The following is a 26899-nucleotide window of genomic DNA, read 5'->3' as shown; positions in this document are numbered from 1 at the left end:
ATCCTAGAGGAATATAGGAAATGCAAGACGGAACTTAAGAAAGAAATTAGAAGAGCAAAAAGGGAGCATGAGAAAGGACTTGCAAATAAGATTAGGAAGAATCCTGAGATATTCTATAAATACATTAAGGGAAAGATGTTAACCTGGGAAAGAGTGGGGCTCATTAGAAAGCAGGGGGGCAATGTGTTTGTGAAGCCGCAGGATATTGGAAGAGTGTTAAATGGTCTTCTCACTGGTTTTCACTCAGTTAAAGGAGAATGTAAGTATAGAATTCAGTTTGACATAGCGAATGGGGAGGTATTGGAAGCTCTAACATGCTTAAAAATGCAGATGAATTGTATCCCAGACTGCTGTGGGAGGCAAGGCAGGAAATTGCAGGGGCTGCAACAGAAATGTTTAATTAGGAGGTTAAAATGGTTCCACTTTTCAAAACGAGTGGTAGAAATGAACCAGGAAATCACAGACTGGCGAGTCTCACATCAGTGGAAGGGAAACTACTGGAGAAAATTCTGAATGGAGAGAATTAATCTTCACTTGGAAAGGCATGGGTTAATTAGGAACAGATAGCATGGCTTTGTCACAGGGAGGTCATGCCTAACAAATTTGATAGAATCTTTGGAAAATGTGATCAGCTGTGTGGATGTGGGAAGTGCAGTTGATGTAGTGTATATGGATTTTAGCAAAGCCTTTGACAAGGTCCACATGGGAGACCGATGGAGAAAGTTAAAGCATGTGGAATCCAGGGAAACTTGGTGAGATAGATCAGAATCTGCCTTAGTAATAGGACACAAAGTTTCAAAGCTTATTTGTGTTACATTAGGCTTACATTAACATTGCAATGAAGTTACTGTGAAAATCCCCTGGTCGCCCACACTCCGGCGCCTGTCTGGGTACACTGAGAGAGAATTTAGCACAGCCAACGCACCCTAACCAGCACATCTTTCGAACTGTGGAAGGAAACTGGACCACCCAGAAGAAACCCACACAGACACAGGAAGAATGTGCAGACTCCGCACAGACGGTGACCCAAGCCGGGAATCAAACCTGGGTCCTTGATGCTGTGAGACAGCAATGCTAACCTAAAGGGTGGTGGGAGAAGGATGTTTGAGTGACTGGAGGCTGATGACCAGTGGCATACCACAAGATTCAGTGGGTTCCTTATATACATAAATGATAGATGATATGGGACACTGGCTTTATTCAGCCGTGGTACAGAGTGTAAGAGCAAGGAGGTAATGTTGGAGCTGTACAGAGCGTTGGTTAGGTTACAGCTGGAGCACTGTGTGCAGTTCTGGTCGCCTCACAATAGGAAGGATGTGATTGCACTAGAGGGGGTACAGAGGGGATTCACCAGGATGCTGCCTGGGATGGAGCGTTTGAACTGTAAGGAGAGACTGGATAGGCTTGGATTGTTTTCTCCAGAGCAGAGAAGGCTGAGGGGGGGGACATGATTGAGGTGTATAAGATTATGAAGGTATGGACAGGGTGAGTAGGGAGCAGCTGTTCCCCTGGGTTGAGGGGTCTGTCACAAGGGGGCAGAGTTTTAGGGTGCGGGGCAGAAGATTCGAGGGGATTTGAGAAAACATTTATTCACTCAGAGGGTGGTGGGAATCTGGGATGCGCTGCCTGGGAAGGTAGTGGAGGCTGGAAATCTTACAACCTTTGTGCTGGAAAATACGATTAGCATGTATTTACTGGTAGTTATTGTTGCAGACTTGATGGGCTGAAGGGCCTTTTTTGTGATGCATGACTCTATGACTCAGTTGTGACCTCTGAAGTACAGTACTCCCTTAGTACTAACCCTCTACAGTGCGGCGCTCCCTCAGTACTGACCCTTTGACAGTGCAGCACTCCCTCAGCACTGACCCACTGACAGTGCGACACTCCTTCAGCACTGACCCACTGACAGTGCGGCACTCCCTCAGCACTGACCCTCTGACAGTGCGACACTCCCTCAGCACTGACACTCTGACAGTGTGGCACTCCCTCAGCACTGACCCTCTGACAGTGCGGCACTCCCTCAGCACTGACCCTCTGACAGGGCAGCGCTCCCTCAGCACTGACACTCTGACAGTGCAGCACTCCCTCAGCACTGACACTCTGACAGTGCGGCGCTCCCTCAGCACTGACCCCCTGACAGTGCAACACTCCCTCAGCACTGACCCTCTGACAGTGCAATGCTCCCTCAGTGCTGGTTTTTGAGGGTCATCAATTGGATTATGGGACTAACATCTGGGTGAGTTATTGGACTGTGACCTACCGATTCAGGACAGCATTAGAATAACAATTGAATATTTTGCTTGTTGTAGATATATAGTGGATGGAAGGGTAAGGGTTGGCATAAGTTGTGCAATGTAACTTGCAGGAATATATCAAACCAAGATGAAACAGAGACAGGATGTATTCAGAGCCAGTTAGAGTCTAAAAGCTGGAGGCTGAGTCGGTTACAGAGCCCGTGTGACTTACTGAATTAACAGTAAAACACTTCTTGCTACAACTTCCAGCTTCCTGAGTTTTCTCTTTGTCTTGAGCTTTGTAGTTTTGATAAAATCTGGGTCTTGGTTGCGGCAAGTTCAGCTCTGGAAACAGTTTAATCCTGTCAGCCACCCCAGATTGACTTGGTCAGCATTAGTTAAAAGGATTAAGAGCCCACTCAGGTCAAGTTGCTGGAAATAACTGACCAGGTGATGTGGATAATGATGCCAAGCTTTTAAACTCTTCTTAAACCCACAAATGCCTTTACTCTGCTGCATTCAGTGACTGGTTAACTCTCTTCTGTACCAATGATCGCTCCCGCCTTGGTGTCATGTTGGGAAAGTCCTGTTCACCCTCACTTCTATCTTCATTCTCCTATATTGGATCCCAAGCTGACAGTGCCTCCGTTTTAAAACCCTTATCCTCATGTTCAAATTTCACCCCAGCCTCGCATCCTCCCTATCTCCTCTGGCCATCCCGGTGATCTGAGCTCCTCCAATTCTGGCTCCTTTAGCACCTGCATCAGTCTCCAGTGGTGGCTTCAGCTGCCTGGACTCCGAGCTCTGGAATTCCCCACCCAAAGTCATCCATTTTTATGACACTCATTACAATCACCTCTTTGACCTAGATGAATATCTTCTTCATGATTCGATGTCTCATTTTGTTTGATAATGTGTTTTTTAACTACATTAAGATGCTGTACAAATACAAGCCCATGATTTATCAAACTGTTTTGATAAATAATATTTTTTATATACATAGGTCCTTTTATCAGACCTTTATTTCAGAATTGTCTTGCTCACTTTGGTTTATTAAGTAATGGCTAAAGTTTATAGTTTGGCAGCAAGCCTACAGAGAACTTACTACAGAGTTATCACTGCACAGATTCCTTGCTTGGAAAGGTTCCCTCTTTATCCCCTCACCACCTTTCTCAGTCTGAGGGAAGCCATTTTGATTGTATCATTATTCACTCATGCAGCCATTTTGTATGTTGGAAAAGGCCTCAGCTCTTTGCTGAGGGTGTAGCTGGAGGGTTTGCCAACCTCCGCGGGATTGCGCTGGGCAGATCAGAAATGGAAGATCAGTATCCAGGACACGACTGTGGTCAAACCCAGGAGAGAAATCCATCGGGCATTTCAAAAAATACAAGTGTTCTTCAATTTCTTTGAACAATTCAGTTTATTATTTATACAATTATTGGAATTGGGCTTGGGTGAGGCGGGAGATCGTGTAATGAAACCCTCCAGAAATGAGTCAAACCAGAGTTGGAAACCTTAGGTCTTACTCATCAAGTGTCAAACTGAATCGGAGTTGCGGGGGTGAAAGGTCAGCTGTTAACACTGCACCATTGTGGGCACAGGTAGAGTGTTCATGATAAAAGCCTATGTGAGGGAGGATTATGTATTTCGGAAGTCAGGGCCTCTGTGTATTGGCCTGAGGCCTGGGAATTGAGGCTGTGTAGAGAGCTGCTAGGGTTAAGGGTCACTCAGTGCCCTGAGCAGTAACCAGGACAACACTGGCAGAAGATTGCAGGTATTGCACAAAATTCAAATAAAGGAGAATCGACATTAAACATCAGCTACGTCCAGTAATTGTCTCTGGGTCTTATTTATCTGTTTTGTTCCCCTCTGTTGTTGTTGCCTCAGTTGTTGTTGTCTCAGTTGCTGGTGACTCCGTTTGTACCTGGTTAAAGTTGAACTTGTCCTTCACTGCCTTTACAGTGGCACATATGGTCTCCATTGGCCCCTTCTCCAGCAGGTAGCCCTCAGAGTCACACTCCGCATTCTCCTGTCCCATGACTGCCTCTGTCGCAGTGCTGAGGTAACGCAATCCAGTCAACATACCAAGCTACGGACACACAAAATAAATAAGACCCTACTCATCAGATACTCCTGATACAGCAGCAAAATCATCCACCTCATAAAATCCCTATAGTGCAGGAGAAGGCCATTCGACCCATCGAGCCTGCACTGATAATAATCCCACCCAGAGCCACTTCCCGTAATCCCACATATTTACCCCGCTAATCCCCCGACAGTAAGGAGCAATTTAGCACGGCCAATCCACCTAACCTGCACATCTTTCAGACTGTGGGAGGAAACCAGAGCACCCAGAGGAAACCCATGCAGACATGGGGAGAACGTGCAGACTCCACACAGACAGGGACCTGAGGCTGGAATTGAACCCAGGTCCCTGGCGCTGTGAGGCAGAAATGCTAACCACTGTGCCGCCCTGGTACCTGGTGCTGTGAGGCAGCAGTGCTAATTACTGTACCACCGTGCTGCCTCAGGTGAAAAGCAGGGATGCAGAGTTCTACACTCAGGTAACCTGGTGGTGTGAGATAGTAATTGGTTGGGGGTCAGGGGGTCTACTGGGCTTCTCACTATATTCACCAATGATCTGGATGAAGGAATAGGGAGTTATTGCTGAAAAAAGAAACATGCTGTCAAAGCTTTTTATCTTGCACTCATCAGGATGAATGCAATCGAGTGGAAAGCTACAAATGGTAATCTAATGGGATATTGGCCATTATCTCAAGGAGGCTGAGGTACAAATGGGAGGGACTTATGCTTCAGTTGTACAGAGCTTTGGTTGGATCCGTTTTTATTCTTTTATAGGACATGGGCAATTGGCTTTTCATTGTCCCTCCCTTGTGCCCCTTGAGATGATGGTGGGTGAGCTGCCATCTTGAACCCGCTGCAGTCCCGTGTGGAGTAGGTGCACCCACAGTGCTGTTAGAGAAGGAGTTCCAGGATTTTGACCCCAGCGACAGTGAAGGAACAGCCGATATATTTCCAAGTCAGGATGGAGAGTGGCTCGGAGGGAAACCTCCAGGAGGTGGTCTATCTGGAGCACCGATGTTCGCTTCTGAGCAGCACACCTCAGGAAGACTATAATGGCCTTAGGAATGGTTGCAGCACGAGGGCTAAAAGGATTAATTTACAAGGACAAGTTGCCTAGACTAGACTTGTTTTCCCTCGAGTGTAGAAAGTTAAGGGGTGAATCGAACAAGGGCTTTGGATCATTATAGATTCAGTAGGGTAGAGAAACTATTTCCCCTGCCAGTCACGGCCATGTCCTGGGAATGAATGAAAGAAGAAATCTGTTTATTTGCTATTAGAGACAACAGATTCAGCCACAGAAAAGACAGAGCATTCTGTAACTCCCACTTATTTCCCCACCTTATTCTGAAGAGGAGAAGTAAATCTTACAGAAAGCCAGAGCAAAGGCCAGATGGTGCCCACAGCTCCAGCCTTCTCCTGACTCTGGAATCAAACAGGGGAATGTGAGGGGACCAGGTAAACAGCAGAGGGCAGTCCTCACCTGCATGACATAGCAGAACAGCACACTTGTTCCAATGGTCGCCATCATCCCAGTGTAGTAGCGGAGTAAAGCTTCTCGACATCCCATCATCCACAGGTTCAGCTCCTCAGTCTGGTACTCGTAGTTGAAGTGTGCAGAGTTGTTGGTGATTTGATGCTGGATGCAGGGCCGGGGGGAGTTAGGATTACAGCAACTGAAGGGGACGCCATCAACCAGGTACCTGCCATCCACGTTACTCTTAATACGACTGCAACCATATCAGAAAACATTAGGTCATATGGAGGGAGGGACTATTCATTATGTAGCATAATAGAGGATAGATCCTTTTCAAACAGCCCCTTACTACAAATAATAAAAATTACTGCAGATGCTGGAATCTGAAACCAAAAGAGAAAACGCTGGAAAATCTGAGCAGGTCCGGTAGCAGAAAAACATCGTCTCTTTTCTCCTTACAGATGTTGCCAGACCTGCTGAGATTATCAAGCATTTTTTCTTTTGGTTTTCTAGCTTAAACCTATCATTGTAACCCACTATTCGCTTTTCCTGCATGTGCTTATACAGTTTCCTCTTAAATGTGTCCAGACTATTCACCGTAACCACTCCTTGTGGGAGCAATTCCACATTCTCCCCAACTCCCCGTGGGAGCAAGTCCCGCATTCTCCCCCACTTCCCATGGGAGCAAGCCCCACATTTTCCTCCACTCCCTGTGGGAGCGAGCCCCACATTCTCCCCCACTCCGTGTGGGAGCAAGTCTCACATTCTCCCCACTCCCCTGTGGGAGCGAGCCCCACATTCTCCCCCACTCCCCATGGGGGTGAGTCCCACATTCTCCCCCACTCCCTGCAGGAGCAAGTCCCACATTCTCCCAAACTTCCCCCATGGGAGTGAGCCCTGCATTTTCCCCCACTCCCCGTGGGAGCAAGCCCCACATTCTCCTCCATGGGAGCAAGTGCCACATTCTCCCCAACTCCCTGTGGGAGCAAGTCCCACATTCTCCCCCACTCCTCTGTGGGAGCAAGCCCCACATTCTCCCCCACTCCCTGTGGGAGTGAGTGCCACATTCTGCCCCACGGGAGCGAGCCCCACATTCTCCCCCACTCTCCTTAGGAGCGAGTCACTCATTCTCCCCACTCCCCATGGGAGCGAGTCCCACGTTCTCCCCCACTCCCCCGTGGGAGCGAGCCCCACATTCTCCCCCACTCTCTGTGGGAGCGAGTCCCACATTCTCCCCCACTCCCTGCAGGAGTGAGTCCCACATTCTCCCAAACTCCCCCCATGGGAGTGAGTCCCACATTCTCCCCACTCCCCTTAGGAGCGAGTCCCACATTCTCCCCCACTCCCCATGGGGGTGAGTCCCACATTCTCCCCCACTCTCTGTGGGAGTGAGTCCCACATTCTCCCCGTGAGCGTGTGTCCCCTTTTTCCCCACTTCCCATGGTACTGGGTTCCACATTCTCCCCAGACTCTGGGTAAAGACATTTCCTCTGAATCCCCATTGTATCTATTAGTGACTGTCTATAGTCATGGCCCTAGTTATGGTCTCCCCATAACAGGAAACATTCTCTCTGCAGCCACTCTATCAAAAGCTTTCAGTGTTTTACAGGCCCATAGACCCTCTCAGTTCTCAAATCATCCTTTTAATCTCTGCACCCCCTCCGGTGCCTCTATATCCTTTTCATAATGTGACATCCAGAACTGCACACAGTACTCAGTGTGGTTTAACCAAGACTCAATACAGGTCAACTCACACTCAACATTAGAACCTTAGGCCTCTCCACCCTGCACTGATGTTCAATTAGATCATGACTGATCTGTACCTTAACCTTATCTACCTTTGCACCATAATCCCTTAACATTCTTACTAAGGATGTAATTAAGGAGCAGTTATATAAGTACATGAAGGAGAATGGAATAGAAGATTAGGCTGACATGATGAGATGAAGTAGGGTGGGAGGTGCCAAGTGTGGAGATGAACACCAGCACGGAGTGAATGGGTCAAATGGCCTGTGTCTGTACAGGAAATTCAATGTAACAAAAATCTAACAATCACAGTCTTGAAGTTTCTAATCGCCCCTCAACCCTCAGAGCTGTCTGAGGGAGAGAGTTCCAGATTTATTGTGCCCTTTGTGTGACAAAGCGCTTCTAGTCCTGCCCCCTTACTGGGGGGGAGGGGCGGGTGTTCTCTCTATCAACCCTAGCTAATCCTTCGATTGCATCAATTAGATCACCACCTCATCGATGATTTGGAATTGGGAACCAAATATAGTGTGTCAAAACTCGCAGATGACACTAAGATGTGTAGAAGAGCAAAGTGTGCAGAGGAAGCTGAAAGTCTGCAAAGGGATGTAGATAGTCTAAGTGAGTGGGCAAGGGTCTGGTAGATGGAGTACCATGTTGGTAAATGTGAGGTCATCCATTTTGGTAGGAATTATAGCAAAATGGACTATTATTTAAATAGTAAATAATTGCAGCATGCTGCTGTGCAGAGGGACCTGGGTGTCCTTGCGCAAGTATCTCAAGGAGTTGGTTTGCAGGTGCAGCAGGTAATTAAAAAGGCAAATGGAATTTTGTCTTTCATTGCTAGAGAGATGGAGTTTAAAGACAGCAAGGTTATGTTGCAGCTGTATAAGTTGCTGGTGAGGCCACACCTGGAGTACTGTGTACAGTTTTGGTCTCCTTACTTGAGAAATGGTATACTGCCACTGGAGGTGGTACAGAAGAGATTCACTCGGTTGATTCCGGAGTTAAGAGGGTTGGCTTATGAGGAGAGACTGATTACACTGGGGCTATACTCATTGGAATTCAGAAGAATGGGGGGAGATCTTATAGAAACAGATTATGAAGGGAATAGATAAGATAGAAGCAGGGAAGTTGTTTCCACCGGCAGGTGAAACTGGAACTAGGGGGCATAGCCCCAAAATAAGGGGCAGCAGATTTAAGACTGAGTTGAGAAGGAGCTTCTTCACACAAAGGGTTGTGAATCTATGGAATTCCCTGCCCAGTGAATTAGTTGAGGTAAGGATAGATAGATTTTTGAACAGTAAAGGAATTAAGTGTTATGGTGAGCAGGTGGGTAAGTGGAGCTGAGTCCACAGAAAGATCAGCCATAATCTTATTGAATGGCGGAGCAGGCTCAAGGGGCCAGATGGCCTGCTCCTGCTCCCAGTTCTAATGTTTATGTTCATCTTCGATGCTTGAGGGAATAGAAGCAGAGATTGGGCCAAAATAAAAGAAAATACAACACAACAATGAGTCAAACCTAAAAGAAATATTAAAATAAAAACAGAAAGCACTAGAAGTGCTCAGCAGGTCTGGCAGTATCTGGAGAGAGAGAGAGAGAAGCAAAGTTAATGTTTTGGGTCAATCTCTTTCCATCAGCACTTACTCCCTCACTTCACGGTTGTTGAAGTCCAGGTATCGGTTACTGATCCATTGCACCTCAAACCAGTCCCTGTAGTTGTTGTTCCCACAGCACTGGAACTCCATCTGAATGTGGTCTATGGTCCTCTTCTGGTAGCACCTACCCGGGGTATCTGTGTCCTTGTAGAAGCGGATTCCATTTTTCAAACCAATCTTCAGTGAGGCGTCCAGATTCCCCCTCATGAAGTAACTCAGGAGTGAAGCAAACAGCATGAGGAAGGTGAAGAGGAAGATGAAGATCAAGTATGGCTCCATGTAACTCTTCCATCGGGGGAACTTGGCCGGATCCAGTGAGTCGTTGGATATTTTGACCCCACTGAAATTAATAAGCATGGACAGGAGCCCCACAAAGATCAGGGTGTTGGGAACGAGGTGTATGTCTGTGTTGTCCATCACTTCACTCCGCCTCTTCAGTTCACACTTGAGGTAAATTCCCAGTGCCAAAGTTAGGACTCCAGTCAGAACCGAGAACCAGCAAAGCATCCATAGCGACTGTGCCAACTGCACACGCTTTTGGAAAGTGAATTTGACTTTGAACAGGACCATGTCTGTGCTGGTGGATCTCTCTACTCTACAGAGAGGGGAGGGGGTAGTGGGAAAGAGAATTCCGCGACACAACCAGATCAGATAGGCTTGAGAGAGACAGCCCTAACCTTCTCTTCCATTGCGGAGTTGCTCTGTTGACTGCGGGGAGCTGAGGGGAAATGCAGACAGAAAGATTTAACCTAATCTCCCAAATACCAGGTGGTAAAGCTGTGATTTAGAACTAGCGTCCTACCAATAAAAACAAAGAAGACAATTGTCCAAATCAGCAACTGGAGTCTCAATGTCACCTGTTGAGCTTTATCAGTGCTTAGCATGCTTTAATACCCCTTGTAATATGCACAGAATTAATCCACCGGCTTCTATCACTTTGTACGTCGAAAGTATTTTGTTAAACCGAGTATGGTTCTACAAGTTGAATATCCTTTACCTGAAAGCGGATTCCCTTATCTGAAAGCCTTGGGGCTGGTTTTCAGATACTGTACAAAAACCTAGGCCTTCTGTTGGAACCGAGATGGGAGCAGCACGTTGTCTCTAGTTCCATTACTCCAGGGGAAATGATTTCTCCAGTGAGTAATACTGCCAAGCATATGCTTACCTATCAATTTTAGAATGACCTCTCAAAGCCAGATTTCTTCAATAAAATGATCAGTCGATGATAAAAGTCAGAATTGTTGAGTAGAAGACAAAGCTGATTAAAAGCTACAGTGTGAAACATATTGATTGTCGGAAAATCCTATCTGGTTCACTAATGTCCTTTAGGGATGGAAACCTGGTCTGGCCTACATGTGACACTATATGGTTGTAATGTGGTTGCTCCTCAACTGTCCTTTGAAGTGGAGGGCAGTTAGGGATGGGCAATAAATGCTGGCCCAGCCAGTGACACTCACACTCGTAAACAAATAAAGAGAAAGAAAATGGAAGTATAAGAATAACCCTTTCTAAATATCCAAACTCACTCACACACCAAACTAAATTAGAATCGAGGCTTTTTGCTGAAATGTTAAAAGCAATGGTTTAATGATGATCATGGGCTGGAAATGTGTCTGCTTTATAGTCTGCTGTTCCAGCGCCGGTTTGTGAAACGATTGATGACTCTTGCTCAACTTTGCAGACGGACTTTGCGGGAAACCTGCAGTCAGTCGATTTCAGAACATGGAGTGGCTTCGGAGCAACTTCTATTCATTTTCTGCTTTCGAATGGGTCTGGAGCTTCAGGAGCTGTTGGCTAAAAGTCTCCACCCTCACTCTCACTGGGATTGTCTGGTTATGCTGAAATAGAGTTTTGACTGGAAAGTCAAATCCTTTGTTGTCACTGGCAGTGGGGCAGGCATGGACAGGATTGGAGAATCCCGTTTGTGCTGCCTTCTTTACCTGTGCAGTTGATCCTTCTGGTTTTTCCCTCAAGAACAAAGCCAGCCAACAGGCTTTTAAACACAGTTCCCCAGGCATGGTTTCCCCAAAGCCGGAATCTGCCATGTCACTGCCAGGGTCAAGAGGTTTCCAGATTCTATAAAACTGCTTAGTTATCTTTTTTTGTGAAATGATGTCTTTTCCAGAAACAGGAACTACTAGAGTCCTTGCATTAACTTTTTAAAGGACAGGCCTTTAAACTAAAAACACAAATTGTTCCAGAATCTTCTTCAGCCTTGAAGATGAACCATTTCCCATGATTAAAGTGTTTACTTACACTACAATTCATGGAGTTCAGGCTCGAGGGCTCGAGTGGTGTCTATCATACTCAGGACATGGTGTGAAACTGGAATCACCAAATTGGGGAATTCTTAGTTTCTACCAGAAACAGTATGTCATATTGTTCATAAAAGCTCACTGCTTCAATGGTGGCACAGTGGTTAGCACTGCTGCCTCACAGCGCCAGAGACCCGGATTCGATTCTAGTGTTGGGTCATTGTCTGTGTGGAATCTGCACATTCTCCCTGTGTCTGCGTGAGTTTTCTCCAGGTGCTCAGGTTTCCTCCCACAGTCTGAAAGATGTGCAGGTTAAGTGGATCAGCGATGCCAAATTGCCTCTTAGTGTGCAAAGGTGTGCAATTTATGTGGATTGGCCATGCTAAATTGCCCCTTAGTGTCCAAAGATGTGTAGGTTAGGGATTAGCCATTGTAAAATGGGTGGGGATACAGGGAGAGGGCCTGTGTAGGGAACTTTATTGGAGAGTTGATGCAGACTCGATGGGCCGAATGACCTCCTTCTGCTCTGAAGGGGCTGAGTATTTCACCGGGGAAAGGAAGAAAGCTGCCTGGATGAGTGCAGTTCCAACAACACTGGAGAAGCTTGATACCATCCAGGACAAAGTAGCCCCGCTCAATTGACATGCCATCCACCACCGACGCATAATACCAGCAGCATGCAGCAACTCAACAAGACTCCTTCGATAGCAACTTTCAAATCTGTCATGTTCATCACTTGTACTGCTGTACTTTGTTTCTCCACTATCAACATGACCAATAACTTTAGCTTTTCCTCAGCGGTGTAGCTATATGAGAACACCACCACCTGCAAGTTCCCCTCCAAGCCATTCACCATCCTGACTTGGAAATATATTTGATTTGATTTGATTTATTATTGTCACATGTATTAACATAGAAAAATATTGTTTCTTGCATGCTATACAGACAAAGCATATGATTCCTAGAGAAGGAAAGGAGTGCAGAATGTAATGTTACAATCATAGCTAGGGTGTAGAGAAAGATCAACTTAATGTGAGGTAGGTCCATTCAAAAGTCTGACAGCAGCAGGGAAGAAGCTGTTCTTGAGTCAGTTGGTACGTGACCTCAGACTTTTGTATCTTTTTCCCAATGGAAAAGAGAATGTCCGGGGTGCGTGGGGTCCTTAATTATGCTGGCTGCTTTGCCAAGGCAGCGGGAAGTGTAGACAGAGTCAGTGGATGGGTGGCTGGTTTGCGTGATGAATTGGGCTACATTCACGACCTTTCGTAATTCCTTGTGGTCTTGGGCAGAGCAGGAGCCCATACCAAGCTGTGATACAACCAGAAAGAATGCTTTCTATGGTGCATCTGTAAAAGTTGGTGAGAGTCGTAGCTGACATGCCAAATTTCCTTAGTCTTCTGAGAAAGTAGAGGTGTAAAATAAAAGATATCAGCTGTCTCTTCACTGTCACTGAGTCAAAATCCTGGAACTCTCTCCCTAACAGCACTGTGGGTGTACCTACACTACAGGGACTGCAGCAGTTCAAGAAAGCAGCTCACCACTACCTTCTCAAGAGCCAATAAGGGATGGGCAATAAATGCTGGCCTAGCCAGCAACACTACCTACATTTCTTGATCAAATTTATTAAAAGGTGACTTCAGTCCCACACCAATGTGATTCAATTTTTACTTCCTCTTCAGGAGACAAGCAAGTGATCCAGTTATGAAAATAATAATAATTGAAGATGAATAATAAATGGTGGCCCTGCCAGCAATGCCTACATTTTGAGAGTGAATACAGTAAAATATACAAGTGAATACAATGTCAGACCTACCACTACCTGAACACATCTAAAAATACTTCTCAGTAAGTGAAGAACATTTTATTAGTCACTGTTGTAATGCAGGAAATGCAGCAGCCAATTTGTGCATAGCAGGATCCCACACACAGCAATGGAATCAATAACCAGATAATCTGCCTTCCCAGGTAGGCTCATTGGAAGAAAAGCAGGGCGGGTTTTCCCAATGTTGTGGGGCCCACAACCAATATAATTTTTTAAAAATTGGTCTTAACCACGTTCTTGTTTGTGGGATCTTGCTATGTGTAAAATGCCTGTTTTTGTTCCTGAGTATAGAAACGCAGAGGGACCTGGGGGTGCAAGTGCACAAGTCTTTGAAGGTGGCAGTACAAGTGGAGAAGGTTGTGAAGAAAGCTTTATGGTATGGTAGCCTTTATAGGAAGGGGTATAGAGTATAAGAGCTGGAGACTAATGTTGCAGTTGTATAGAACATTGGTTAGGCCGCATTTGGAGTACTGCATCCAGTTCTAGTCGCCTTACTACCGGAAAGACATGGAGACCCTGGAGAGAGTGCAGAGGAGGTTTACCAGGATGCTGCCTGGTATGGAAGGACTGGGTTATGAGGAAAGATTGGGCAAATTGGGGCTGTTTTCCCTTGAAAGACGGCAACTGAGGGGAGATCTAATAGAGGTATATAAGATTATGAAGGGTATAGATAGAGTAAACAGTGGTAAGCTTTTTCCTACGTTGGGAATGCACATTACAAGGGGCCACGGGCTAAGAGTGAAGGGGGGGGGGGGGTGGGGGCGAGGTATAATTCGGATGTTAGAGGGAGGTTTTTCACACAGAGGGTAGTGGGGGTATGGAATGCTCTGCCAAGCAAGGTGGTGGAGGCAGGCATGCTGGAGTTGTTTAAGAGTTACTTAGATAGGCACATGAGCGGGATGGAGATGGAGGGATATAGGAGACTGTTTTAAATAAGGTTCAGGAGCCTTGGGACGTCCCTGGGAATCAATTGATTCCTATGGACCTTCCAACATATTTTCTGGCTCACTTGTTTCACCTGGGGATTCCCTTGAATGTGTGTGTAAGGATGTGGATGATACTGATGGTTTTTCTCTTTTAATCCACAGGTGCTTCGGTCTGTCTTGTTGTCCAACAAGGGGCATACACGCGATAGGTCGTATGAGGGCTGCTCTTGATTGTTTCGAGAATTGCCTAGTACTTCACGTCGTTAATGTACACTTAAACTGGACTAGATGCTGGGCAACACGACAGCTCAGTGACTATCACTGTTTGCTGTGCAGATACATGGATTTGGGCCAGTGTCTGTGGGAGTTTGCGCATTCTCCCCGTGCTTGCATGGGTTTTCTCCAGGTGCTCCAGTTTCCTCCCACACCCCAAAGATGTGCTATTAGGCTGATTGGTGTAACAAATTGTCCCTAAATTAGTCTTCCCTCTATGTGGAATGCCATAAGCATAGATAAGGGTCATGGGTGGAGAGGGAACTCACAATGTTAAAATGGCGGCGCGGGCTCATTGGGCCCAAGGGCCTGTTTCCCGTGCTGTGTTGTTCTTTGTTCTTTGCTTTGCAGCAATAAATGACCTCTTGGGCTGTAAAGCATTTTGACATGTCCTGGCTTTAGTAAACTGTGTTGTAGAAATGCAGGTTGCTCTTACTTAAAGAATGAATTCCCAGCCTTTAATCTGAAAGGTGGCGGCTGCAGTATCTTTACCACCAGCAGATGTCAGTGCTGCTCTTTGTTTCTCCACAGTCAATAAGAGTAATAAATTGAGTTCTTCCTCAGGCAATGCTGAGTGGGGGATCTCGAACAGGAGAAGGGCCAAGAGCTCTTTAACCTGTCAGTGTCAGACAGCCTGAACTTCTGTTTGCTTATGAAGTGTTCAAGCTGTCTTGGCCAATGGATGGATGGAGAAACCTACAACTTGTTCTGCATTCTGTAATTATAACAACCACTAGAGATCCTGTCACAAATTCAGGATGTTTCAAAGCTCAGGAATGTTTTACTGATGTCAAGTCCCTTGTAGTAAATCCATTTCTGTACAGAATGATCCCACACACAGCAATGTGCTGATGACCCAGACCTTCTGTTGTGAGTGATGTTGATTGAGGGAGGGATAGATATTTTCCCCAGGACTCCGGGGATAAGACTCGAGCTGCAACTTCCCACAGCCACTACCCCACCACCCCCCCCACTCCCCGTCTCCCATGCTCCAACTCCAATACAGGCTCTGGAACACCCAAAGAGGGCACATTTTTAACATTTTACTGAAAAAGACTAATCCTCTGATAGTGTGGCACTCCCTCAACACTGACCCTCTGAAGGTGCAGCACACCCACACCACTGACCTTCTGACAGTGCAGCACTCCCTCAGCACTGACTCTTTGACAGTGCAGCGCTCCCTCGGCACTAACCCTCTGATAATGCAACATTCCCTCAGTACTGACCCTCTGACAGTGCAGCACCCCCACAGCACTGACCATCCCGCAGTGCAGCACTGCCTCAGTACTGACCCTCTGACAGTGCAGCACCACCACAGCACTGACCCTCTAACAGTGCAGAACTCCCTCAGTACTGACCCTCTGAGAGTGCAGCACTCCCTCAACACTGACCCTCCCACAGTGCGGCACCCCCTCAGCACTGACCCTCTGACAGTGCAGCAATCCCTCAGCACTGAACCTCCAACAGTGCAGCACTCCCTCAGCACTGACCGTCTGACAGTACAGTACCCTACGGCACTGACTCTCCAACATTGCAGCACTCCCTCAACACTGACCCTCTGACAGTGCTGTGCTCCCTCAGCACTGACCCTGTGACAGTGTGGCGCTCCCTCAGTACTGACCCTCTGACAGTGCGGCACTACCTCAGTACAGATTCAACTGCAGCTCTTCCAGGGTGTGGCGACAGGGTGATTTTCACAGTAACTTAATTGCAGTGTTAATGCAAGCCTACTTATGACACTAATAAATAAACTGTAAACCTTTAAAACTCCTCAGGAGTGTTAGATTAGCTATGAGCTTCAGTCATTGGAATGGAACACAAACAGACAACCTTCTGGTTCAGTGGTGAGCCACAGAGAGTGTGCAACCCAGATTAAACAGGGAGTGTGTGTTTCAGACAAAACACGGAGTGTGTGACCCAGATTAAACAGGGAGTGGGATCCCAGATTAAACAGGGATTGTGCGACCCAGATTAAACAGGGAGTGTGTGGCCCAGATTAAACAGGGAATGTGTGACCCAGATTAAACAGGGAGTGTGCGATCCAGATTAAACAGGGATTGTGTGACCCAGATTAAACAGGGAGTGTGCGATCCAGATTAAACAGGGATTGCGTGACCCAGACTAAACAGGGAGTGTGCGACCCAGATTTAACAGGGAGTGTGCGATCCAGATTAAACAGGGATTGTGTGACCCAGATTAAACAGGGAGTGTGCGACCCAGATTAAACAGGGAGTGTGTGGCCCAGATTAAACAGGGAATGTGTGACCCAGATTAAACAGGGAATGTGTGACCCAGATTAAACAGGGAGTGTGTGACCCAGGTTAAACGGAATGTGTGACCCAGATTAAACAGGGAGTGTGCGACCCAGATTAAACAGGGAATGTGTGACCCAGATTAAACAGGGAGTGGGAGACCCAGATTAAACAGGGAGTGTGTGACCCAGATTAAACAGGGAATGTGTGACCCAGATTAAACAGGGAGTGTGCGATCCAGATTAAACAGGGAGTGTGCAACCCAGGTTAAACGGAATGTGTGACCCAGATTAAACAGGGAGTGGGAGACCCAGATTAAACAGGGAGTGTATGACCCACACTCAACAGGGAGTGTGTGACCTAGATTAAACAGGGAGTAAAGGAGCTTTACTGACAGCAGCAGGGAAGAAGCTGTTTTTGAGTCAGTTGGTACGTGACCTCAGAGTTTTGTATCGTTTTCCTGATGGAAGAAGGTGGAAGAGAGAATGTCTGGGATGTGTGGGCTTTTTAATTCTGCTGGCTGCTTTGCTGAGGCAGTGGGAAGTGTAGACAGAGTCAATGGATGGGAGGCTGGTCATGGATTGGAGGAAAAGGGAGGGTGAGCAAGTGCACACTAGATATTGAGTTAAGCTCCCTCTACACTGTCCCCATCAAACACTGATAAATCCCACAACACCAGTTTAAAGTCCAAATGGGTTTATTTGTAGCAAAAGCCGCAAGCTTTCGGGACAGCATGTCCCTTTGTCAGGTGGCTGGGCGTTCTCTGAGATTTATCTCTGTTTTACCCCAGTCCAACGCCGACATCCCCAGATCATGCCCATCAAACACTCCCAGGACAGGTACAGCACAGGGTTAGATACAGAGTAAAACTCCCTCTACACAGTCCCCCATCAAACACTCCCAGGACAGGTACAGCACGGGGTTAGATACAGAGTAAAACTCCCTCTACACAGTCCCCCATCAAACACTCCCAGGAAGGTACAGCACAGGGCCACATGACCTCCTTCCATAACAATTCATTGATTCTGAGAGTACACCATATCCTGTAATACGGAGTAGAGAATGTTGCTGAATGGTGTCACCTCATTGGCACCATTATTAGACCACCAGTTCAATCCCAAATGTCAACTCAGGAAAAGATCGTCAGCAGTTTAACACCAACTGACATGATTGTATAATGCTGCAGGAAATCTGTGTTAATTATAGCAGGCTGGGCATACTGGATCAGAACAATAACCTTTAGTTCCTGTGGCCAAGTTCCCACCTGACCCCCAATTGAAGGCATAAAAGTCTGAATGTTTGATGGGGGACAGTGTAGAGGGAGCTTTACTCTGAATCTAACCCCATGCTGTACCTGTCCTGGGAGTGTTTGATGGAGGACAGTGTAGAGGGAGCTTTACTCTGTATCTAACCCCATGCTGTACCTGTCCTGGGAGTGTTTGATGGGGACAATGTAGAGGGAGCTTTACTCTGTATCTAACCCCGTGCTGTACCTGTCCTGGGAGTGTTTGATGGGGGACAGTGTAGAGGGAGCTTTACTCTGAATCTAACCCTGTGCTGTACCTGTCCTGGGAGTGTTTGATGGAGGACAGTGTAGAGGGAGCTTTACTCTGTATCTAACCCCGTGCTGTACCTGTCCTGGGAGTGTTTGATGGGGGGACAGTGTAGAGGGAGCTTTACTCTGTATCTAACCCCGTGCTGTACCTGTCCTGGGAGTGTTTGATGGGGACAGTGTAGAAGGAGGTTTACTCTGTATCTAACCCCGTGCTGTACCTGTCCTGGGAGTGTTTGATGGGGACAGTGAAGCGGAAGCTTTACTCTGTATCTAACCCCGTGCTGTACCTGTCCTGGAACGGTTGGAGTTGGCATTTAGTTGATTGGGTTGAGTTTGTTGGTGGATGACACAATGACACATATTCAGGAGCTTTTAACCTGAGCCTTGGTCAAGCAGAGACTGGTCTCTTTGTTCTGGTAGAGTGTGGGAGTGAGTGTACTCCTGCCTCAGCTCATCCTCTGCTTTTAATATCACCTGACTGTAACTATTCTCATGCACTCCTGACCGATCTGCCACCCTGAAGAAGATTGAGGCAACTGAGCTTGCATTCTCTTGAGTTTCAGAAAATAAGAAGCCTCCTGATTGCAGCTTATAAACTCCTTATGGGGTGCGAAAAGGTGGCTGTGGATAGGATGTTTACCTGGGCTGGGGAATCTCAAACTATGGATGCATTTTTCTATAGAAAAATTAACACACAATCTCAGAATAAGGGGTCTGCCATTTAAGACTGGGGAGTGCCATCACTGAGAGGCTGGTGAATCTTTGGGGCTCTCCAACCCAGAGACTGTGGAAAGTCAGTCGGTGAGTATCTGCATTTCTGGATACTGATGATTTCAAGGGGTATAACGTTGAGGTAGATGATCAGCCATTCTCTGTTTGAATCACAGGACTGGCTTAATGGGCTGAATGGCCTACTCCTGATCCCATGTAAACTTGAACTCATCCAAAATTCTGCTGCCCTTTATCCAAACTCGCACCAAGTCCCAATCACAAAACATTTCCCAAGCCTGTGCTCACTGACCTTCATTAGTTCCCATTCCCTGAATTTTAATCAGCATGCACACGTTCTGATCCCTCCATGCCCATACCCTCTCCCTATCTCTGTAAACTCCTCCAGCCTCTACACCCCCTCCCTATCTCTGTAACCTCCTCCAGCCCCTACATCCTCTCCCTATCTCTATAACCTCCTCCAGCCCCTACACCCCTCCTTATCTCTGTAACCTTCTGCAGCCCCTACACTGACTCCCTATCTCTGTAACTTCCTCCAGACCCTGCATTCCTCCCTATATCTGTAACCTCCTCCAGCCCCTATATCCCCTCCCTATCTCTGTAACCTCCTCTAGCTTCTACAACCCCTCCTTATCTCTGTAACCTCCTCCAGCCTCTACACCCCCTCCCTATCTCTGTAACCTCCTCCCCTACACCCCTCCCTATCTCTGTAATCTGCTCCAACCCCTACTCTCTATCCCTATCTCTGTAACAGCTGCCAACCCCACACCCTCTCCCTCTGTTACCTTCTCCAGCCCCAACAACCCCTCCCTCTCTCTGTAACCTCCTTTAGCCCCCACACCCCCTCTCTTTGTAACCTCCTCCAGCCCCTACCTCCTATACCTATCTCTGTAACCTCCGCCAGCCCCTACACCCCACCTATCTCTGTAACCTCCGCCAGCCCCTACACCCCACCTATCTCTGTAGCCTCCTCCACTCTTTCCCTATCTCTGTAACCTCAACCCCCCTACACTCCCTCCCTATATCTGTAACCTTCTCCAGCCCCTACATCCCCTTCCTATTCGGTAACCTCTTCCAGCCCCGACACCCCTATCTTTGTAACCTCCTCCAGCCCTGACACTTCCTCCCTATCTCAAAAACACCCTCCAGCCCCTACGACCTCCCTATCCCTATAATCTCCTCCAGCCCCTACACCCCTCCCAATCTCTGTAACCTCCTTCAGCCCCTACAGCCCTCTCTATCTCTGTAACCTCCTCCAGCTCTGACAGTCCTCTGAGATCTCTGCGCTTCTCCAATTCCAGCCTCTGGAATCACCCGATTCCCATTGCTCCTGATTGAGGACCATGCATTCAGCTGCTTGGTGGGCCCTAAGCTTTGGCATTCCCTCCCTGAACCTCCCTGCCTCCCTGTCTTCCTTCAATATACTCTTTAAACCCAGCCTGTTTGACCAAGCTTATTATCAGCTGTGGCTGAAGGTCAAACCTTTATCTTGTAATGTCCCTGTGAAGCACCTGGAGGTATTTTTACTACCCTCAGAGAGCTGGAGACATGCAGAATGCTGCTGTACATTGCAGAGATGGCTCCAGCATTTTAATTCATTTCGCTAGCTACAGTGTCACAAAATCTACCTCTGGTGTAGCAATAGCAATATTTCCACCACCCACTCAAATACCTTTCCAAATCCCTGTGAATAATCTGTTCAAGCGGGTTGGATCATAATTGTGGGATGCCACTCCCGAGAAATTAAGATGCCCCTCCTCTTTGTGGGTGCTTTCTGGTTTGCAGCTGTGGACATCAATTACAAAAGTGAATGGAAATCTCGCCGTGGGCTGCACCAGTTGGCACAGAGATTGGGAATTCGAGTTTTGGTGCTATAGAGGGCCTATAGCAGCAAGGGCAGCACCCAGTTCAGCACGTTCTACAGCTTTTCACTGCCTCTGGAATCATATTTTGAAAGCACAGCAAAGTACACACCACAACCTGCAATGTCCAGTTGAGCACATTTCCCAATCCTAGTTGAGGGACACAGTAAGAAGTCTCACAACAACAGCAAGTCTGACAGGTTTATTTAGAATCACGACCTTTCAGAGCATTGCTCCTTCATCGGGTGAGTGGGGAAGGAGTAGGAGTAGCGCTCTGGAAGCTTGTGGTTCCAAATAAACCTGCTGGACTTTAACCTACTGTTGTGAGACGTCAAACTGTGCCCACTTCAGTCCAACACCGGCATCTCCACATCATGGCTACCAGTTGAAGGATAAATATTGGCCCACAGGCTTCCATGCTCACCTCAAAATACTGACTGTGGGATCTCTTAAATTCACACACTTATTCTGAAGACAATGCCACCCTCATCCAACACTGCAGCACTCCCTCAGCACTGACCCTCCAACAGTGCAACGCTCCCTCAGCACTGACCCTCTGACAGTGCAGTGCTCCCTAGCACTGACCCTCTGATAATGCAACATTCCCTCAGTACTGACCCTCTGACAGTGCGGCGCTCCCTCAGCACTGACCCTCTGACAGCACGGCACTCCGTCAGTACTGACCCTCTGACAGTGCAGCACTCCCTCAGCACTGATCGTCTGACAGTGTGGCAGCCCCTCAACACTGACCCTCCGGCAGTGCGGCACTCCCTCAGCACTAATCCTCTGACAGTGCTGCGCTCCCTCAGCACTGACCCTCTGACAGTGCAGCGCTCCCTCAGCACTGACCCTCTGACAGTGCAGCAATCCCTCAGCACTGACTATTTGACAGTGCGGCACTCCTTCAGCACTGACCCTCCAACAGCGCGGCATTCCCTCAGTATTGATCCTCTGACAGCGCAGCACTCCCTCAGCACTGATCCACCGGCAGTGCAGTACTTACTCAGTACTGACCCTCCCACAGCATGGCACTTCCTCAACACTAACCCTCTGAAAGTGTGGCATTCCTTCAGTACTGATGCTCGCACAGTGCAGCAGTCCCTCACAGCACTGACCCCCTGACAGTGCGGCACTCCCTCAGCACTGACCCTCTGACAGTGCGGCACTCCCTCAGTACTGACCCTGTGACTGGCACTCCATCAGTACTGACCCTCTGACAATGCAGCACTCTCTGAACACTGACCCTCTGACAGTGCGGCGCTCTCTAAGCACTGACTCTGACAGTGTGGCACTCCATCAGTTCTGACCATCTGACAGTGTGGCACTCCATCAGCACTGACAATGTGGCACTCTCTCAGCACTGATCCTCCCACAGTGCAGTGCTCCCCCAGCCTGGGAGACTTTGTCAGCCTGGATTAAGGATTTACGGAGACACTTCAGCAGCTTATGTAAGGGCAAAATACAGCGGATGCTGGAATCTGGATGTTGGAAACAAATACAGAAAATGCTGGATAATCTCATCAGGTCTGACAGCATCTCTGGAGAGAGAATAGATGTGGAGATGCCAGCGTTGGACTGGGTAAACACAGTAAGAAGTCTCACAACACCAGGCTTAAATCCAACCAATTTATTTGATAGTAATCCCACAAGCTTTCGGAAACGGTGTTCCTTCGTCAGGTGTGTAGAAGGTTCTGGTGTTGAGAGATTTCTTACCGTGTTTACCCCAGTCCAACGCCGGCATCTCTACAATAGTTGACAGAGCCAGAGGTTAATAGCAGTGGACAAAGGTGAGTAGAGGCAGGCGAGAGTGAGAAAAGGGTGGAATGAAACTTTGCACTCTGCAGTGAGCATTGAGAGGCAGTCCTTCCTGACTCTCTCACACACACACACACTGTGAAGTTTGGCCACGGCTTCTTCTCATCCTGCTCCTTTTGGCTCAGTCTTGGGTCTTTTTTTAAGTTTGCAGCTGGGTTCTATCACATGGCCCCTGGTTCCTGTCTGTGATTGGGCGGCGGTACAGTTTCTTTGATCAGTTTCACTGGGATCTTCCTGTTCGCCTTGCTGCGTGAGGTGTAAATGTTGAGGAGCAAGCGAGCTTTGCCTCTTGAGGACACAGATTCCAGCAGCCACAGCCTGCACCCCCCTCCCCCAGCAGCAGACAGCGCCTGCCTCCCCCAGCCCGGGCATGGAGAACTTTGCAGCAAACAGTCCGGGTGAGTTGAGAAAGTTTTGCAAGAAAGATATTTTTGTCCAAAGTGGCCAGGAGAGGAAGGCGAGGCAAACAGCCAGTGTGCGTGTGTGTGTGAAACCATCTGTAATTTCCTTCAGCTTTCACATTTCTGACCCCCCTCCTCCTCCTCCCGGCCACAGTTTAATTCTCTCTCTGTCCCCTTTCGCATTTTACGCTTTGATGCAGAAAGTCTCCCTCGATCAGCCCCGTACAGTTCTGTACAGTTCCTCTCCAGTGTTTAAACTGGAAAGGAGGAAGTGCCGCCGCGGCTGGGTGGGTCGGGACAAGTTTTTATCAAATCATTTCAGAGGATTAAGGTACCCGTGTTCGATTTAGATCTGATCAGATGGATTATTATTTTGTTTCACTGTCAAGCCCCCGCCATCCCCAAACTTCCGGGTTCCTAGTGTCTGTCGCTTCTTGAACCAGTAACTAACTCACTCGGTTCAGTCAGATAGAGCTGTGTTTTTTACAGGGTAGGGGGAGGGAGAGAGAGGGCACAGATTTACAACAGAAGCAACTATGATGTGAGATAAAGCTGCTTCACACAACCGGTGGTTTGGGTTTGGAATGTTTTGCCTGGGATTGAAAGAGGTTCAATCTAGGCATTCAAGAGGATATTAGGTGATTAAATTGAGAATCCCTACGGTGCAAAAGGAGGCCATTTGGCCCATCGAGTCTGTACCAACCAGAATCCCACCCAGGCCCTATTCCAGTAACCCTCATTTACCCTGGCTAATCCCCCTGACACTAAGGGGGAATTTAGCATGGCCAATCCACCTAACCCGCACATCTTTGGAGTGTGGGAGGAAACTGGAGCACCTGGAGGAAACCCACGCGGACGCAGGAAGAACATGCAAACTCCACAAAGACAGTGACCAGAGACCGGAATTGAACCTGGGTCCCTGGCACTGTGAGGCAGCAGTGCTAACCACTGTGCCACCGTGCCGCCCCAGGTCCCTGGTGCTGTGAGGTAGCAGTACTAACCACTGTGCTGACCCGGGTCCCTGGTGCTGTGAGGTAGCAGTACTAACCACTGTGCTGACCCGGGTCCCTGGCGCTGAGGCAGTTGTGCTAACCCACTGTGCTGCTCCAGGTTCCTGGCACTGTGAAGCAGCAGTGCTAACCACTGTGCCATCATGCCACCCTGGGTCCCTGGCACTGCGGGGCAGCAGTGCTAATCCACTGTACCACCGTGCCACCGATTTATTTGAATAAAAATGTGCAAGGGTACAAGAAAAAGGCAGATGAATGACACACGGTCACAATGCACATTTGGAGAGCCAGTGCACAAATGATGGGCCGACTGGCCTCTTTCTGCACCGTAACAATCCTGTGATTCTGAGACCCCACCACTCTTATTCCAATCACTCAATGCTGGGGAGGGTGTGTGCTGGTAGGCGAAGGTGGTGGTGTGGGTCAGGGAGTGCGCAGGGGTGAGTGAGGGATGGGGTGCGCAGGTAACGAGGGAGCAGTGCACTGCTGGAGATGCCACACGCTGGAAGAGTTGTGAATTGATGTTAGCTGACCGAAATAGTTCCACAGCGCTATTGGAGGGAGAGTGGGGAATGGGGCAACCTTGCCCAGAAACATTCAAACAACTCATTTTGTTACTATTTGAATGCAGATTGTGGAACATGCAGTGTGATTGTTTACCGACAGAAATAGTGATTACAGTTTTTAAAAAGATCCAAGTTGATGGTGAAGCACTCTGGGACGCCCAGTGGTGGGTGGTGAAAGAAGCTGGAGAAAGTTTGCTGTTTGGTATGGGAATAAAAGCATCAACTGGACAGCAAGGTGGAATGAGAATGTATGGGGTGTTGGCCTGTGGAATAACTCACTCCTACACTGAGGTAGTGTTAAAGCATCAGGGATGTTTGTCAGTCTGATCTGGAGAACTGTCTGTGTGACTGGTTCAGTACAGTGATGAACCCTATCACCCTGAGATCAGACAGGCCTGATCCTCAGCGTAACTGAGAGTTAGCTGCATAAATTGCTGCTCATCCAAAACTCTGCTGCCTATAACCCCATGGGATATCTGTTCGCCAATCCCGGAACTCACTTTCACCGCTGTCCAGAAACATCCCCATATTATCATTCTCCTCCTCACTTTCAAATTCCCCATAACCCCCCTACACCCCCTCCCTATCTCTGTAACCTCCTCCAGCCCAACACCCCCTCCCCATCTCTGTAACCTCTTCCAGCCCCCTACACCTCCCCCCAAGTCCATAACCTCCACCAGCTGCTACAACCCCTCTCTATCTCGAGCCCCTACACCCCCCTCCCTATCTCTGGGGGAGAATATGGGACCCGTTCCTGGAGTGGGGGCGAGGTGCCATGTGTGAGACCCGCTCCTGTGGGCAAGTAGGGGAGAATGTGGGACTTGTTTCCATGGGAAGCAGAGCAGAATGTGGGATGTGTCCTCACTGGGGAGTCCTACAGTGAATAGTATTGATACATTTAAGGGGGAGCTGGATAAACACACATAAGAACATAAGAAAAAGGAGCAGGAGTAGGCCACCTAGCTCTTCGAGCCTGCCCCGCCATTCAATAAGATCATAGCTGATCTGAAGTGGATCAGTTCCACTTTCCCGCTTTCTCCCCATAACCCTTAATTCCCCTGTCCATCAAAAATCTATCTACCCGTGACTTAAATATATTTAGCGAGGTAGCCTCCACCACTTCAACGGGCAGAGAATTCCAGAGATTCACCACCGTTTGAGTGAAGAAGTTCCTCCTCAACTCCGATCTAAACTGTTCCCCCCCCCCCCCTTATCTTGAGGCTATGCCCTGTAGTCCTGCTATCCTTTCTAAGTGGGAAGAATCTCTCTATCTTTACCCTATCCATCCCCTTCATTATCTTATATGTCTCTATAAGATCCCCCCCATCCTTCTAAATAAACTCCAACGAGTACAGACCTAGTCTATTTAGTCTCTCTTCATAGTCCAACCCCCTAATCTCCAGTATCAGCCTAGTGAACCTCCTCTGCACTCCCTCCAAGGCCAATATATCCTTGCGCAAGTGCAGCGACCAAAACTGCACACAGTACTCCAGCTGCAGCCTCACCAGTACCCTGTACAGTTGCAGCAAGACCTCCCTACTTTTATATTCTATCCCCCTCGCTATAAAGGCCAGCATCCCATTCGCCTTCTTGATCACCTGCTGCACCTGCAGACTGGGTTTTTGCGACTCATGCACAAGGACACCCAGGTCCCTCTGCACCGTAGTATGCTGCAGCTTTTCACCTTTTAAATAATAATCCCTCCTACTATTATTTCTGCCTAAGTGGATAACCTCACACTTGTTAATATTATACTCCATCTGCCAGGTCCTCGCCCACTCGCTCAGCCTATCCAGATCTCTCTGCAGACTTTCCACACCCTCCCCGCAATTTGCTTTTCCACTCATCTTCGTGTCATCAGCAAATTTCGTCATCCTACACTCAGCCCCCTCCTCCAGATCATCTATATAAATGGTAAACAGTTGAGGCCCCAGCACCGATCCCTGCGGCACTCCGCTAGTCGCCAACCAGAACAGCACCCATTGATACCAGCTCTCTGTTTCCTAGTAGACAGCCGATCCTCTATCCACACTAACACCTTACCCCCAACTCCGTGCACCCTAACCTTCTGTGGCAACCTTATCAAACGAGGGAGAAAGGAATAGGAGGATGTTGTGAAAGGGAGAAATGAAGAGGGGCGGGAGGTGGCAGACATGGAGCTGAAACACGAGCACCAATCAGTTGGGATGAATGGCCTATTGCTGTAATTCTGTGTGAAAGCAGAGATCTGAGTGAAAA

General features: G+C 48.0%; 1 protein-coding gene across 1 annotated transcript; it reads right to left on the bottom strand.

The window, feature by feature from the left end:
- Window positions 1-3635: 3635 nt before the first annotated feature.
- Window positions 3636-9943, bottom strand: LOC145337970 (RDS/peripherin-like protein xRDS35). The gene is made up of 3 exons (XM_080182750.1): window positions 9185-9943; window positions 5800-6046; window positions 3636-4323 (listed from the first exon to the last, which is right to left on the bottom strand). Exons 1-3 carry the CDS (start codon window positions 9763-9765, stop codon window positions 4081-4083), a joined length of 1071 nt encoding a protein of 356 aa, XP_080038876.1. The 5' UTR covers window positions 9766-9943; the 3' UTR covers window positions 3636-4080.
- Window positions 9944-26899: the final 16956 nt, after the last annotated feature.

The sequence above is a fragment of the Carcharhinus amblyrhynchos genome, unplaced genomic scaffold (assembly GCF_965287045.1).
Source record: "Carcharhinus amblyrhynchos unplaced genomic scaffold, sCarAmb.v2.hapA scaffold_87, whole genome shotgun sequence".
NCBI classification, from domain to species: domain Eukaryota; kingdom Metazoa; phylum Chordata; class Chondrichthyes; order Carcharhiniformes; family Carcharhinidae; genus Carcharhinus; species Carcharhinus amblyrhynchos.
Note: the sequence above shows the minus strand (reverse complement) of the source record. Positions and strands in the feature narration are given on the sequence as shown.